This window comes from Arachis hypogaea, chromosome 3 (assembly GCF_003086295.3).
Source record: "Arachis hypogaea cultivar Tifrunner chromosome 3, arahy.Tifrunner.gnm2.J5K5, whole genome shotgun sequence".
Classification (NCBI taxonomy): domain Eukaryota; kingdom Viridiplantae; phylum Streptophyta; class Magnoliopsida; order Fabales; family Fabaceae; genus Arachis; species Arachis hypogaea.
In genome coordinates, this window is record NC_092038.1 from 131,596,423 (window position 1) to 131,611,865 (window position 15,443).

At 35.0% G+C, this 15,443-nt stretch overlaps 2 protein-coding genes and 1 non-coding gene across 4 annotated transcripts; 1 reads left to right on the forward strand and 2 right to left on the reverse strand.

Moving 5' to 3' along the window:
• Positions 1-4,535: 4,535 nt before the first annotated feature.
• Positions 4,536-8,378, reverse strand: LOC112791697 (uncharacterized). 2 transcript variants are annotated; one of them, XR_011880376.1, is made up of 9 exons: positions 7,600-8,378; positions 7,096-7,503; positions 6,854-6,938; positions 6,251-6,347; positions 5,998-6,061; positions 5,851-5,907; positions 5,588-5,727; positions 5,411-5,492; positions 4,536-4,920 (listed from the first exon to the last, which is right to left on the reverse strand). XR_011880376.1 is itself a non-coding variant. In XM_025834626.3 (9 exons), exons 1-9 carry the CDS (start codon positions 8,290-8,292, stop codon positions 4,828-4,830), a joined length of 1,617 nt encoding a protein of 538 aa, XP_025690411.1. In that variant the 5' UTR covers positions 8,293-8,378; the 3' UTR covers positions 4,536-4,827. The 2 variants fall into 2 exon arrangements, 1 of the variants encoding a protein (XP_025690411.1); XM_025834626.3 differs by having other exon boundaries at positions 5,588-5,625.
• Positions 8,379-8,417: 39 nt separating this feature from the next.
• Positions 8,418-8,499, reverse strand: TRNAS-AGA (transfer RNA serine (anticodon AGA)). The gene has a single exon. It is a non-coding gene; the product is annotated as a tRNA-Ser (tRNA).
• Positions 8,500-8,598: 99 nt separating this feature from the next.
• LOC112791698 (protein DJ-1 homolog D) lies at positions 8,599-12,213 on the forward strand. The gene is made up of 5 exons (XM_025834628.3): positions 8,599-9,124; positions 9,194-9,310; positions 9,706-10,146; positions 10,294-10,656; positions 11,756-12,213. Exons 1-5 carry the CDS (start codon positions 9,071-9,073, stop codon positions 11,942-11,944), a joined length of 1,164 nt encoding a protein of 387 aa, XP_025690413.1. The 5' UTR covers positions 8,599-9,070; the 3' UTR covers positions 11,945-12,213.
• Positions 12,214-15,443: the final 3,230 nt, after the last annotated feature.

Consider the following 15,443-nt stretch of genomic DNA (forward strand, 5'->3'; position numbering starts at 1 on the left):
TTTTTTTCATTTTCCATCTTTCATCTAAACAATGTGTTAAAAAATTTTGGATAATTTTATCAATTGAAGTGAAATTTTATGAATATAAAATTAATTTTGTTTTTCTATAGATAAATTTGTTAGATTTTGAATATTTATGATAAAAATGATAATTTACTCTCTATGATAATATAAACTTTTTAAAATTAGAATTCTTTCATAATATTATGAATTTTATTTATTTATTTAATTTAAAAGTTAATTTAGTAGCTATCAGTCTATTAATCTATTGAAGGTAGTATATTTTGGGATAAAAAATATTATTAGTTTATTAAAATTAGCTATTAAAATTAATTATTATGTATTTATAAATATATATAATTTATTTTTTATATATATTTTATATTAATAATTAATTTTAATAGTTAATTTAGATACTCTTAAACATGATTGTTCCTGGAATTGTGGTAAGATATGTTAAGGTTAGTAACTGTAGGCGAAACAAGTGATGTTCATTATCCATGCTAGTTGGAATTGGTTGCTGCTGCTGTTCTTACATTGTGATTGTCCAACTAGGTTTAGAGCAAGATGGATCATCTAACTATTTCATGTTGGTGTGATTCAATCTATTCTTAATATATAAAACTAGGTACATAGGTTTACTCACATTACTTCTAAGTTATTTCTCTTCTTCTACTAACGCTATGTCAGTACCAACGCTTACTTGGCAAAATTTTAGAATCCACCACTCAAATATTGCCAAATCAACTTTTATTTTTACATAAAAAAACACAAAAAAACAACTAAAAAATACAATAAAAACCAACAAATTAACTTTTTCTAAATCAATACTTATTTCTAAAACAACAAAAACATAAATTAACATTTACTCCAACAAAATGCTCTCAAAACCAAAGAGCTTATTACCTTTCTCAAATCCTCACCCTCTTAGCACCTCTCCCTACCAAGATCCTATTTCCTCCATCCTCTTCCAGTCCAATGAACCATTGTTTTTTCCTCAAAACAAATTGTACATCGCGATGTCCATCTCTGACGGAGCCGCATTGCATAAATTGCAGAAACCAGGGCTTGATTATGGGTCTCAGACCAACGTCACCATTCGACGCCGCCAACGTAAGAAATTTGTCTCAAGTATCTTCCTAAAGATTTTCAACTTTGCCGTTTATTCTTCTCATTGTTCAATATCATTTTCAATAACCATATTTATTTGTTATAAATAATAACATTTTAATTGTGAACTCATTGCAAGTACCACAAGTTTATGTATTCCTCTTTTGTAAACGGTTCTGTCTAATGCTCACAACCAAAATTAATGTGCATTTAAAATTATTACTCCTTATATACTATCGATTGCAATATTTCATCATCAAATTATAAATTGTTATTTTACATGTGGAGTACTTCTTCCCTAATTTACATTTACGTGTTCCTCTTTTTTAAATTTTTATTCCACATGTGCAGTATTGCTTCCACAATTTACTTAGAATGGATTATCATTCTTTGACCATGTCTTATTCTCTTTGTTGTAGAAGGATTTGCAGTGGTAATGACAGACCAAAAGAGTTAATACCCAAAATTGCTAGATGAAAATCAATCAATCACTATTTAGTAAAATTTTTAAAAAAATTAAAACAAAAAACTTTTATCTAATATTATTCAATTGAAATATCAAGTACTAATTAAATGCAATAAACATGCATTAAAAGTGTCATAATAATAATAATTATTATAAAAATTTCAGTTACAAATATTCAAATTCTACAACTTATACATATTAAGACTCTTACTATTTTTCATTTCTTAATCTCTTATACTAATTGTCAAAATTTTCTTAAATTTAATATAACATTTTTATATGTTTTTCATTCTCATTCATTTATTTTTTTCATTATTTACAAACAAAAAAACTGCAAAAAAGACAAAGGGTAGCCATTGATGCAAATCAAAAAATGAAAAAAAAAATGCAGTTTTGTATAACTCTAATATAAATAACATATATCTTTTTTTTTAAAAAAATTCAAAATCTATTTATAATATATTCTCTAAAATATTTTTAGTATAACATTTATTAAAATATATTATATAGTATAAATAATCTACCTTTCTGCGCATTGCGCGGGTCTCACTCTAGTTTATTTAAGAGCAAATGAATTCTTCTTCTCGTATTGAATCATGCGATATGTAAGCTATGAAGTTTAGTCATTGATAGATGAGGAAAATCCTAAGCACATTCTTGGAAGGACATCAATATTTACTAGTAGGGATTTATGCTCAAGCACTAAGACGGTTTCAGAAGCTCCAGTTTGTGAAATAACTTTAGTGTTTGTCACTTTCTCTAGTGAAAGTTGCAGTATTGATACATCAAATCTTGGTGCTGTCGTCCGCTCTTTTGATTTGAATAAGTCACAAGAGGGAGTTTTAAGTTGTCTAGTTGCAAGGGAATGTTTTTGTGTGCAAATACAAAAACAGTTGCTTCATTATTATTTTCCCTCCTCTTCAAACGGAAATGCAGAACGTTTACCTGTACCCCCACTAATGTAGTAGTACTGGAAGTCGGTTTCTCAGGCTATTAGTGGAGTCCCTTGATCATCATTTTTTTAGAGTTTGAGGATGACGAAGAAAGTTAGCATAGGAATCATATCACCATATAATCCTCAAGTGGAAGAAACCCAGTAGAAAAATAACCAGGACAGTTTGACTTCTGAACGTGATTTTTCTGTTAGTGTTCGTTCTATTGGTGGCTTTCAAGGTGGCGAATAAGATATAGTGATAATAATAATCTCCGCTGTGAGATCTAATGAAAATGGATAAGTAGATTTCCTTTCCAAAACACGAAAAGCAAATGTGGCACTAACCTGGGCTAGGTATATATGTTATTTATAATGTGATACTTATGCAGCTTCCAAGAGTTGAGAACATGCATAAATTGAATAAAAATTTAGATAATTGTAGAAATAATACGATAAAATTGTAAAATTACAATCTCTCAAAATACAGAGACATATTTAATACTCTTTTACATATTATAAAAATTACAACTTATTTTCAATGCATGATTAGGTAACAACTTTTGCAACTAAGTTGGCTTACCCAATTTTAATATGAATCTATGTATAGGCACTGTCTCTCGAGTCTAGATAATAGAGAATTCACCAACTTTAATGAGTAGTGGCTCCATATAGAGAAAACTAATCCTGAATGCTAAGGAAAGGGGGTGGTTTCGTGATGTTCAAGATCGTAGTATCAAAAATTCAAAATCGAACTGATAATTAAATCAGTCAAAAATTAATAATTATATAAAATTTAATTTAATTATCTTATTTTTATAATAAATATATTTTTTAGTTTTATTTTGTATTAAATTAATTATTATTTTTAAATTTTAACAATGTATCAATTTATGTTTATTATACTCTTTAAGTATTTATAGAAAAATAATAATAATCATAGAAATAGAAAATATATTATAATTAATAAATATAATTTACTTTTATTTATGTAATACATTTAATAAAAAAATATCATGTATAAAAAAATCTTTTTTTTTAGTTTAACCTAATTTTACTAGGCGTGATCAAATTGGTTTTAACCGGTTTTAGTTGAATTTAACTGAATTAATTACTTGATCAGTTCAAATAATAGCCCAACTCAAGTTGATGATCGAATTTTCGATTCGACCGATTGGGTCAGATCGATTTTGATAACTATGCTCAAGATGATAATAAATTGGCTCAGGCCATTGAGGATGCCTTGAGATTGAACTACTTGACCAACCTGAGTCACCATTCAGGAAACTCGGTCTATGGAACAAGCCAGAGACTGCGGCTACAACCTCCAGAGTAGGCGGGAGCCTAGCCATAAGTTTCAATTTGATCATTAATAAATCAAAAAACCAAAATTAAAAATGAAATATTAGTTAAACATGCACACGCTTGCAAAAGAATAATCATAGCATTCGGGAGCTATTTTATGTAATTGTATATCAGAGGTTCTTTCAGGGGTAGGCCATGGAAACCAAGGTGGTGATGAATGGAAATTCAGAGTTCACTTGTTCAGGTTGTGGTCTTGACTCTCCAAATTTTTAGGTTATGGAATGGAATACCTAAGCAGGTGCCGCATTGCCCACAGGTCAGCTAAGTAAGCTGCAACCAGTGACAGTGATAACTGATAACAGTATGGCTAAAGACCCTGTAAAACCCCCATTTATGCCAATTCCCCGGAAAGGCAATTCCTCAGAGGATAACTATTATATTTTCAATTTGTGCAGAAAAGGTTCAAATAAGAAAAAATAAATTAGTGGTTAGTATGGTAGAGGGTTAAATAATAAGAGAATGACACCATTCAAGATTAAAATCTATACCATTAGATTACCTTAATGCATGACAAACCAAGTTCAATCAAGTGCATCATAGCATTGTCCTCAATTATGTATGCCAATATACAAAATATGTAAGATTTTTTAAGTAGGTGAGAATCAAAGCATTCCCATTTTCAGGATGATATAGTCATATTAGTGTTTATACAAAATATAAATCTTTATGAAATTCAACATGTTTGATCATTAAGTAATGTATAATGTCACATGATAGAACATTTGAATTGATAGTATGAAGAATGTACACACTATACAGAAATCATTCTTCGAACAACTAAATCCCTTCCATCTATATATTAAAGCAGTTTTGCAAAAATGGTCCATTACTACGATCTCAACAGCATAACATGCAAATTAGTGCTCTTTCGGCCCTACTCTGCCTAGTCTATTCCTCTTGGTAGAAAAATAACAGATTCTATACGCATACAAGGTCACTCTGACAAGTCTTACACTTATTCTAATGCTGAAATGAACTTCTGAATTTTGGTTTGTGCTCGTTCCTTCTCTTCTGGTCCATCAAGATCACCAATATTATCATGATATTCCTGAACCATGCAATGGAATTTTCAATAGATTACAGCCTCAGCTATCTCATTTGAAGAATAATAGAGTTGTAGGGGTAATTTAAGGGATTATAGTATTCAAGCACATCATGAACAGAGATACTAAGCATGCTCACCTTTTTGGAAAAGGGAACATAACTAAATTGCCAAAAGAACAGTGAAACTATGACATCTTAAGTACACTACAAAGACTCTTGAATCAAAACTTATTCTTAAAGGGAACACAAAAATATCATTTGGTTTTTAAAGTCACTAAATAAGAGATGCCTCAAAACATAAAAAGACATAAATGACAAGATATTAAAAGCTGATTTTATGCTTGGGCATAGGAACCCATTAATGTATGGTCACTATAGAAACCAAAACTTTTTTCAATAATAATAATAATAATAATAATAATAATAATAATAGTAATAACATAAAACAACTTCAAAATCAACATTTTAAAACATTATCAATAGAGGATAAATACCTGAAGTATATCCTTGAGATGGTTCTTACTAAGTTTGTTTTGCTTCAGTAGTAGTTCAATTCTTCCTCTCATTTGTGGATGCCTGACCAGAAAGTATTTGATAGAGACAAGTCAGTTGAAAACATACATACCAGAGCACATTAATATCCACTAATAAATTTAGGTGAAAAGACTTACTCCGAGCACCAAATATGACCCAGAATGACAGCAATCAACTGCAGAATCACACAATCCTCTTGGTAAATTATTGCTACAGTTGTATGAGTACAAATAACAATCTCCAACCATGCTTGATATGAAGCCATAAGAAGACACTACTGCTTTATTAAGCAGTTGTGTAATGTGTATAAGTTGAAAAGACACCAAAATCTAGTGCTAAAATTCTACTGCTAAGTCTTTTATAAGGATATTAAGTGTATAAAAGTGAAACAAAATTTTACCTGAAGAGTATAAAGTCCAGCTTCCAGTTTACGATTGTATTTCTCGTCCTCGTCCATCTATGAAACATAGGAAATAGGAATATTAAACTTCTAACCGAAACGGTTTCTTCAATACAGTATCCAGAAGTAGAGTAAACCAGTAACTACCTCCAAGTCATCAAGCTCAACTTCATTCAACCGTTCAGATTCTGCTTTGACTCTATCTGAATATCTGATGGGAAAAATAAAGCCAGGATGCTCAAATGAAAATATAAATTATTAAGACGACCAGCACAACTGTTACAGCTGTATATTGAAAAGTTGTGTACTAACCAAGCCTGATTACTAGCAGCATAAAACAATGGGCATAAAGTTTGATAATCATGAAGTTGACAAACAGAAGAGGACATGTCCACCCTACCTCATGTATAGTTCCATTAGCCTGTCTATCTTCTCACACTCATTTTCAACAAATTTACTTAACAATCTTTCTCTCCTAGAACCCCTTAAGATCCCACCTAGCAAAAAATAGAGAGTATTGAAAGTTCAATATCACAAAAGGCAAAGTCCAGTATACATATAACATGCATGTATGAAATTAACTGTTCTACTAAAAATGTAAAAATTTAATGTCTATTTAATATGCAAAATTGCAAATAACATGGAACAGACTACAATACTAAGGCAACAATGCGGGAGTGGGACATTCAACAATTAACAACTAGGCCTTATCTCATTCGGTAAGACTGGGAACTTCTACACGAGTCAATCAATGCAATTGAGGAAGATTAAAAATTAAACTGTCGATTAAACAATTGATCTGATAACACTCTCCTTTTTGACATTGATCATGTCAAGGAAAAATGCATAATGCACAGGCATTGCAAAACAACAGGACAATGGTATAATTTGACCATTACAGATTTCAAAACCTCAGATAAATTACATGCAAAATGGAAAAGCTATTCACTCCTATATCAAACATCCTAAGTGAACTCCATAGAAATCTCACTTGCCTGCTTACCAAATAATGAAGAAATCAGTGACACAATGCGCTCCTCCAATTCCTCTTGGTACCTTTCTTTCTTGTTCTTTTTATTGACAGGAATCTGAACAACAAAGCACACAACCTGAATTTCAGTCCCATGGACCCCATATTTTACCCATAAGGTAAGCGCAAGAAAGTCAAGTACTAATAAAGTCACAAATTAAAAATGCTATGGTTCTGCAAACAATCAACAGTGGGGAAGGCAATGTAGCACTTGCCTTACCCATAAAAGCTGCAAACGCCGTTTTCAACCCCAAGACATCCACAAACCGTTCACAAGCTGGAGGGTACTTGGTCATTGCAAAATCAAGCGCCCTTATGGCCGACCCATAAGCCAGTTTCTTCTGTTTCATGATGATGATCATCAACTCCACTCCTTCAGCCTTAACAAAACGCTCCTTGTTCTCCAATGGCATCAACAGGCAGCACAAGCAGTCAAACAGATTCTCCAGCATCTCCTCTTCATCAGAGCTCTTGGGGTCCCTGCTCTTGTACATTGCCACCGCCTGCAGCACCACATCCACCCCATTCATTTGCCCCAGCCTCTTTTGGTTTGCCGTGCTGCTCTGCAGCAGAATCGCCAGAATCTCCGATGCATACTGCTTATTCCCATCGAATTCCCTAACCTTACAACATAAACAGCCGTTGGAGTTGGCTACAGAGTCGGTTACAGTGTCAATTACGGAGCTCGTATTAATTTAATTTCACTGTAATAATCATACCTTAATCTTCCCGAGCAGCCACTTCATCAGCTTCGTCTTCTCGCAAACTAACTCTGCCACTGCCGGCTTCACTTCGATCAGATTCTCTATCGTTGCGAGCGTCGCGTAAACTGCGGCAGAGTCGTCGGGATCAGAATCGTTGAGCCGGTGGAGATTCTGCACCAGGAGCTCGAGAACACTGTTCTCTATCAAAGCATCAACTAAAACCTTAGCCGGTTCATCGTTGTCGTCGAGGACATCCTCGTCAGTGAGGTCCTGGAGGAGCTGAACGACGTCGATGGCGATGTCAGTGTTGTCGTGGTTGAGGAGGTCGACGATGGAGGGGACGACGTTGAGTGCGACAAGGTCAGGGTAGAGCTCAGGGGCTCCGGCGAGGATCTTCAGTTTCTGGAGCTCCTCGTGGAGGTCCAGTTCCGAATCGGCGAATCGGTCTGGTTGATTCGAGTACTTGAGACGGGCCTCGATGTTCTCCTTGAGGCGGCGCTCGAAGGCGAGGACAAGCTTCTTTAGGGTTCGGAGGTCGAGGGCTTCCACGGCGTTCTGCGATTTCTCTATTGCTTCGAGAAGGGAGAGATCGACGTTGTTGTCAGCGACAGTGCCGTTGGACGTTAACGCGGGTGGTGGTTGTGGCGGTGAAATGGCGTCATCGTACTTGCGTTTGGAGGAGTGGTTGCGCGTGTTTGCTAGCTCCATTGTTGTTTACGGAGCTGAGGTATGGGACTGTGAACTGAAAAGGTGAAAAACTGAAAACCCTAACCTTATGCAAGTAATGGTCTAAGCTTGGTTTACAAACAATTCGGGGAGGAAAAAAATTAAAACGTGAACGGCAGGATTCGAACCTGCGCGGGCAGAGCCCACATGATTTCTAGTCATGCCCGATAACCACTCCGGCACGTCCACGTTGTTGTTTGATTGAAAGAAACATATTTATTATGTTATATTAGAAACTCTAATGATTTCTGATAATTAATTTTAATATGGCCAGAGACAAGAAGATGCGGGTGCAAATTCAGATAAGCCCAGAGATTTCGAATCAGTTTTACATGTGGGTGATATCCACACCGTTTACTCGATCTGTTGATATCCATTTGTCCCACACAATCTTATTAGATTAAGTTTACAGAAAAGAGTCCCTTCTTAATTTATAAACCTCAATTTGTTTACTTCACTTAATTAAACATAATATAAATTATTTTTATTTTTTGACATTTTTGAAATGATCCATTTGTCAATTTAATACTTTAAAAACATTTTTAACATTTTTAGTTTTGCTGCCACCGCTAGCTAAAAACGTGGACCCTTGAAATTATCGGCCAAATGGTGCGTTCTATCAGTTTCGAGTCGAGTTTCAACTCAAGCATATATAAAAGCAGCACATACAAAGCATGACACACTCCAAATTCCAAAGCTTGAAGCTTTACTCAAAATATTATATACTGTCTGGTCTGTAGCGCTTACCTGATTAGCAGGCATGGCTTCCAAACGGGTTCTGCTGCTTTGTGGTGACTACATGGAAGACTATGAAGTAAGCTTCTTATCATCGTCATCTTCCTTCACTCACTCGCTTGTCATTCTCAGTTCTTTATGAATGCAGGCCATGGTCCCCTTCCAAGCGCTGCAAGCCTATGGTCTAACCGTCGACGCCGTTTGCCCTGGCAAGAAAGCCGGAGATGTTTGCCGGACCGCAGTTCACCAGCTCTCCGGTCACCAGGTCTCTCTCTATCTCTCTTGCTATTTATGTTCTTGCGTCCTGTTTCACTTCAAAAATATGTGATTCGGGTTTCTGTTTGGATTTGATTTGGGATTCAACTCTTATGATTAGAATTTATTGCTGATGATTAAGGTTCTAGTTTTAATTGATTGCCTATTCAGCTGCCGTGTTTAGGAGAGGCGAAGAGATGAGTTTATAAGAATGAGATTGCAGCTTAGAATACCCGCAATGGAAAGGGGTTTTTTTGCATGTGAAGATTCTGTACAGTATTTTGAAAATGGATTTCATATTCTTTATGTTTAGATGCAAAGAGGTTTTGTTTATGAATCCAATTATTGAGCTTTGCATGTAGAGTTTTCATGTTGTTGAGGGTGTTACATATTGGCTGGTTTCAGACTTATTCTGAGACACGTGGTCACAATTTCGCCCTCAATGCAACATTTGCTGAAATTGATGCTGCAAACTATGACGGGCTGCTGTTACCGGGTGGAAGAGCGCCAGAGTATCTTGCTCATGATCCTCTTGTTGTGGCACTGGTGATCAAGTTTTTCAGTTCTGGAAAAGCACTTGCTTCCATTTGCCACGGACAGTTGATTCTGGCGGCTGCAGGTGTAGCTAAAGATCGCAAGTGCACCGCTTTCCCTCCTGTTAAACCGGCATTGGTTGCCTCTGGTGCTCATTGGGTTGAACCAGACACCATGGCAGCAACAGTGGTGGATGGTAATCTCATTACTGCTGCCACGTATGAAGGGCACCCTGAATTTATTCAGCACTTTGTGAAGGCACTAGGAGGCAACATAAGTGGCTCCAACAAAAAAATCCTCTTTCTTTGTGGGGTACGTTCAAATTATTTTCAGGCACACAACTGATAGGGACTTAGTACTAAGGGTTTTAGGTCTTCATGTTTCATAGAGTAAACATTTCATCTTTATTCGTAATATTGATGAAGATATGTTTTAACAATTCTAAATTTCTAATTGCAGGATTACATGGAGGATTATGAGGTGACTGTTCCTTTTCAGTCACTTCAGGCATTAGGGTGCCAAGTTGATGCAGTTTGCCCCAAAAAGAAGACCGGTGAAACTTGCCCAACAGCTATTCATGATTTTGAAGGTGATCAAACTTACAGTGAGAAGCCAGGACATGATTTTGCTTTGAATGCAACCTATGACGATGTGAATGCTTCAAGCTATGATGCTCTAGTCATTCCTGGAGGTCGTGCACCTGAGTATTTGGCACTGAATGAATCTGTCATTGCATTAGTGAAGCATTTTATGGAAAGCAAGAAGCCAGTTGCATCCATCTGCCATGGCCAACAGATTTTAGCTGCTGCAGATGTGCTCAAGGTACTTTTAGATCATGTTTGATATATTTCACATTTGTTTCTCAATGAGCACTGAAGTTGAGCTGTGTAGGCGAAACTTGTGCAGTGTCTACATTGATTTTATTTTCTCAAATTAGCATGATGTAAACTGTTCACATTAATTTGTTGACGCTTAAACACAATTAAATTTGGGAAGATATACTTTCTGCAACTTGTGTGAGTAGGTCTTTGTGAGTGCTTAATGGCATGTATATTGATTTTTAGCAATTCACAATCATGGCACAGCTTGGTTGCACTTCATTTCTGTGTGCTTTTCTCCTTTTTGTGAAAGTCACAACTACGGTTCTCTTTAGTGGATGAGCTACTTCTGAATTTGTTCTCATTGGAGGCAGGACTGGATACACTGATCAATCAGTCACTATGGTTGCGTTTGGAAGGGAGACTGAGACTAAGAGACTCAGACTGAATGAAGTCTCTGTATTCTGTTTGGTATAAAATGTACTGAGTCATCAGTATTATGTTTAAATTAAAATAAATATGGAGATTGGAGGATAGATTTAGAATTTGAAAGGTTAAATTAAGATATTTTTGAAAAAAAAATATTATTAAAGTTTCAGTCTTTGTCTCAAAAATTTCAGTCCCCGGTGTCTCCACTTTCTGAAGGTACTGAAGGGACTGAAATTTTGGAGATGGAGACTTTCAGTCTATGGCCACTAAACACAATACTGAGTCTCAGTCCTCAAGTCTCAACTCAGTCCCCCTAACCAAATGGTACCTAATGTACCATAAAGAAATTAGATGTTAAATAGTAAATACATAGGGCACTGAACAGATATGTTAACCCAAACAAAGTCTGAGGAAATTGCTTCTTTTGGCTAGTCTCTTGTGATCTACCAATTAACAAATTGACAAAATCTTTGCTCTCTAGATGCACAAGTAATGGCCTTCTTGGAATGTATTCTACTTCTGCAGAACTTCCACAAAAAAAAAGGAAGAAAAAATAACCATTGCTATTATTTTCAAATTTTGCTGGTTAATTTAACCCTGTCTTTATGTGATGCCATTGTATATATTGGGTGCATGCCACAAGTTAACAATGAGGGTTTCTGTTAATGCGACAGGGAAGGAGATGCACTGCATATCCGGCAGTGAAGCTGAATGTGGTGCTGGGAGGAGCAATATGGCTGGAGCCTAACCCCATAAGCCGCTGCTTCACCGATGGAAATCTGGTTACCGGGGCAGCATGGCCAGGCCACCCTGAGTTCATTGCTAAGTTGATGGCACTACTTGGTATTCATGTCACTTTCTAAAGTGATGTGATGGCCAGGCCACCCTGAGTTCATTGCTAAGTTGATGGCACTACTTGGTATTCATGTCACTTTCTAAAGTGATGTGATCTTTGAAGCTTTGCATATGCACTTCTTGTGTATTAAGGTATTGTATATGATGTGACTTATATGAGGGACTTGTACAAGGCTGGCTGAGAATGAGATCTCGTGTATCTGAATAAAAGTCTATCTTTTATTATGTGTAGATTTTATTAATATATCCTTGAGCAGGATATCTCCATTGACAACCATGCAACGATTTCCTGCTACATCTTTCAGTACCAACGTGTCTTGTTTTGCAACGATTGTTTCACATGTAAACTAACAGTTTTACCATTTTCTAAATGGGGGATGCTTCCATAAAGACGCAGAAAACGTCTTTTTTTAAAGATATTTTTTAATAATTAAAATTTAACACATATAATAATTTAAATTATGTTATTTTTATCAAAATTAGGTCAGAAAAATTAATTTGATAAATGAATAGTGAATCAAATTTTGAATATGTCTAAATTAATATTATTTTTTATAAAAAATTACTACAATACCCCTATTATATAAAATGATTAAAATACTCTTATTATATATATTAATTTTGAAAATCCTAAATTCTAGCCCTTTTTCTCTATTGTTATAAGGTTAGAATTTAAAGTTTTTAAAATTAATATATATATATATATATATATATATATATATATATAATAGAGATATTTTAGTTGTGTTTTATAATAGGGATATTATAGTAATTTTTTATAAAAAATATTAATTTACACCAATTCAAAATTTAATTTATTAATTTTTGTGCTAAACTGATTTGTCCACTCTAATTTTAATAAAAATAATATAATTTAACTGATTATATGTGTTAAATTTTAATTTTTAAAAAACATCTTTAGAAAAAGACGTTTTTAACATCTTTATTTAAGTGGCTCCCTTTCTAAATATGACAAATATTTCAATGTGGATAATGTGACCTCAACAATTAGATGGAAATTTTAACAATTTCCAACAATAATGAAATGTCATTTTACCCTACTCATTTTAAAAATGAGAAATACTCTATAGTGAATACATTTTTTTCTAGAGAAATGACATTTATATCATCATTCTTGGTGTATTTTTTCCCATCTATCACTTTAGAGAAAATAAAATAAAATTGTTATGAAATTCCAATTTTGCGAATGTCAGTTTTTCAAAAAGTGATATGCATAACAAAAATGTATAAAAAATTGTGTAAATATAATAAAATATAATATAATATTAAGAGAAAAAATTATAAACAGTCCTGACAATAACATCAAAAGACAAGAAGGCTTTTAGAAAAAAAAATAAAAGTCCCTCTGTTAATAATTTCTCTCTAAAGCTAACTGATCATGAATACATGGCATGTTAAGTTAATGATATGTCAGTTAAATGCCAACTTAGATGGGCGGATTAATGGACCATCCAACCCAACCCCTAACATATGTATTAAAAAGAGAAGATTCAACCCTAATGACACAAAAGTCATCTTTCACTCTCTGGAATTACAGAAAATCCTAATCCTCTCCCTCCAAAAATTCGTTGATGACGTTTTACTTGGAGGAAGAAGTTGGTTCCGACGGAGCTATTGACAGAGTTTTGATGGCCCCGTAACGGAAGAACTGTCTGTTGAGATAAGTTTCTTTACTCACTCTCTCTGCCATTGTATGTATATGATCAAGTTGAATATATTTTTATTCACATTTTCTGCCATTGAATATGCTTTGAAACCTATAATTTGGAATATAGTTTATATTTAAATTTTGCATGATGGACTAAATTTACTACTTGGAGGCTTGTCAATATATATATATATATATATATATATATATATATATATATATATATGCATTTTATTCTACTGCAATGCAATATTGCATTTTATCCATAAGTTTGCTTATTCTTTATTATTCATAAGTGTTCCTACCCTGACCCAACGTTATGGCCCAGGTCCAAATACGCCAAAAGGCCCAATCCAAAGATTGGCCTTCGTTATTCACCGACCTCTTCAAAAGAGGTCGGACTCAACACAGACTTCTTTCCAAAGAAGTCGGGCTCAAGAGATAGCTGGCAGATAACACTTATTCAAATAAGTAACTGCCCCTGAAATCTCTCAACCCACTTCTAGAAGGCATATCTCAACAATCCCTAGATAAAGGGACGGTTATCCACCTAAAAAGGTGGCACTACTCCAACGGTGGTTATTGGATCACCACTATAAATATCCTGACACTCCTCAGGTATCTCGAAGTTTCAATACATTCTAAACCTGCTTAACCCCATGCTGACTTAGGCATCGGAGTGTCTTTGCAGGTACCACCCCCATCTCTTGGAACACACAACTCGGAGGCGGCTCCCAGACGTAAACCAAGTCGGAGACCACACTCCTCCAGCGCTTGGGCCTCAAACAAGTCCAATCACCGTCCGGTTCTAGGTAAGCCCCGGAACATTGGCGCCGTTGCCGGGGACCTGGAGCTCAACTCTTGATAATGGCGGATGATCAATAACATAGTCAGACAACCACTCGACATGAATAAGATGCAAGCATGTTAAAAAGAAGCTGGAATACAATTTCTATGGATACCAGAAATCCCGTAAAAACTTCTCCCAATGGCAGAGGATATCAAATAGGGATGATGATTCTACTTCTACAGTTAAATTGGATTAAAAGAGAAGAAAGCACCATCCCAAGGCCATTGTAGAAAGCAAACCAAGAGGAACTCGAAAGCCAATTGAATAAAAGAATTTTCAATTCAGAAAATTCAATTGGCAAAAGAAGTTACTTGAAAAAAAAAATGAACTCGAAAGCCAATTGAATAAAAGAATTTTTAATTCAGAAAATTCAATTGGCAAAAGAAGTTACGTGAAGAAAAAAAAAAGAGGAAAGGGAACGTGACTAATCCCAACTTCTTCGTGAAATAGGATGGACAATGACATCTGTGCCAACTTACAATCTCGGAAAAATCCATGATACCCACTCATGAAATGGAACAGTTGCATGTTCCAAATACACAGCATCAGCCAATTTGAACGCAACCCAATCCGACAACGGAGTGATGAATCCAGTTTTTTCTTCAGTGGATTCACCTGTCAATTACAACAGTGAATAACACAAAGAATTCTCATGGTACACCTTTCGTTGGTTGCTCACAAATTACATCACTGCCAATGAATATGGAAAGAAATATTCCTGTGGTAGAATTTGATGTTGTTTGCACACCAATAGAGATGGATGTCTTCCAGGAAGAAAATTGGAATCCGATCCAAAGAAAAAAGAAAGTCGGGGTGACAAAGGCCCAGTCTTCATTGGAGGGAATGATGGTCAGACTTTTATTCAAAGGTCGGATGAGCCGGAAGCTCACAAAGAAAATCCGACCTCTTTTAGAGAGCTCATGAAGAAAAGTCCGACCTCTTTTAAAGGTTAGACTTTACAACAAGGTCGGATGAGCTGGGAGCTCAC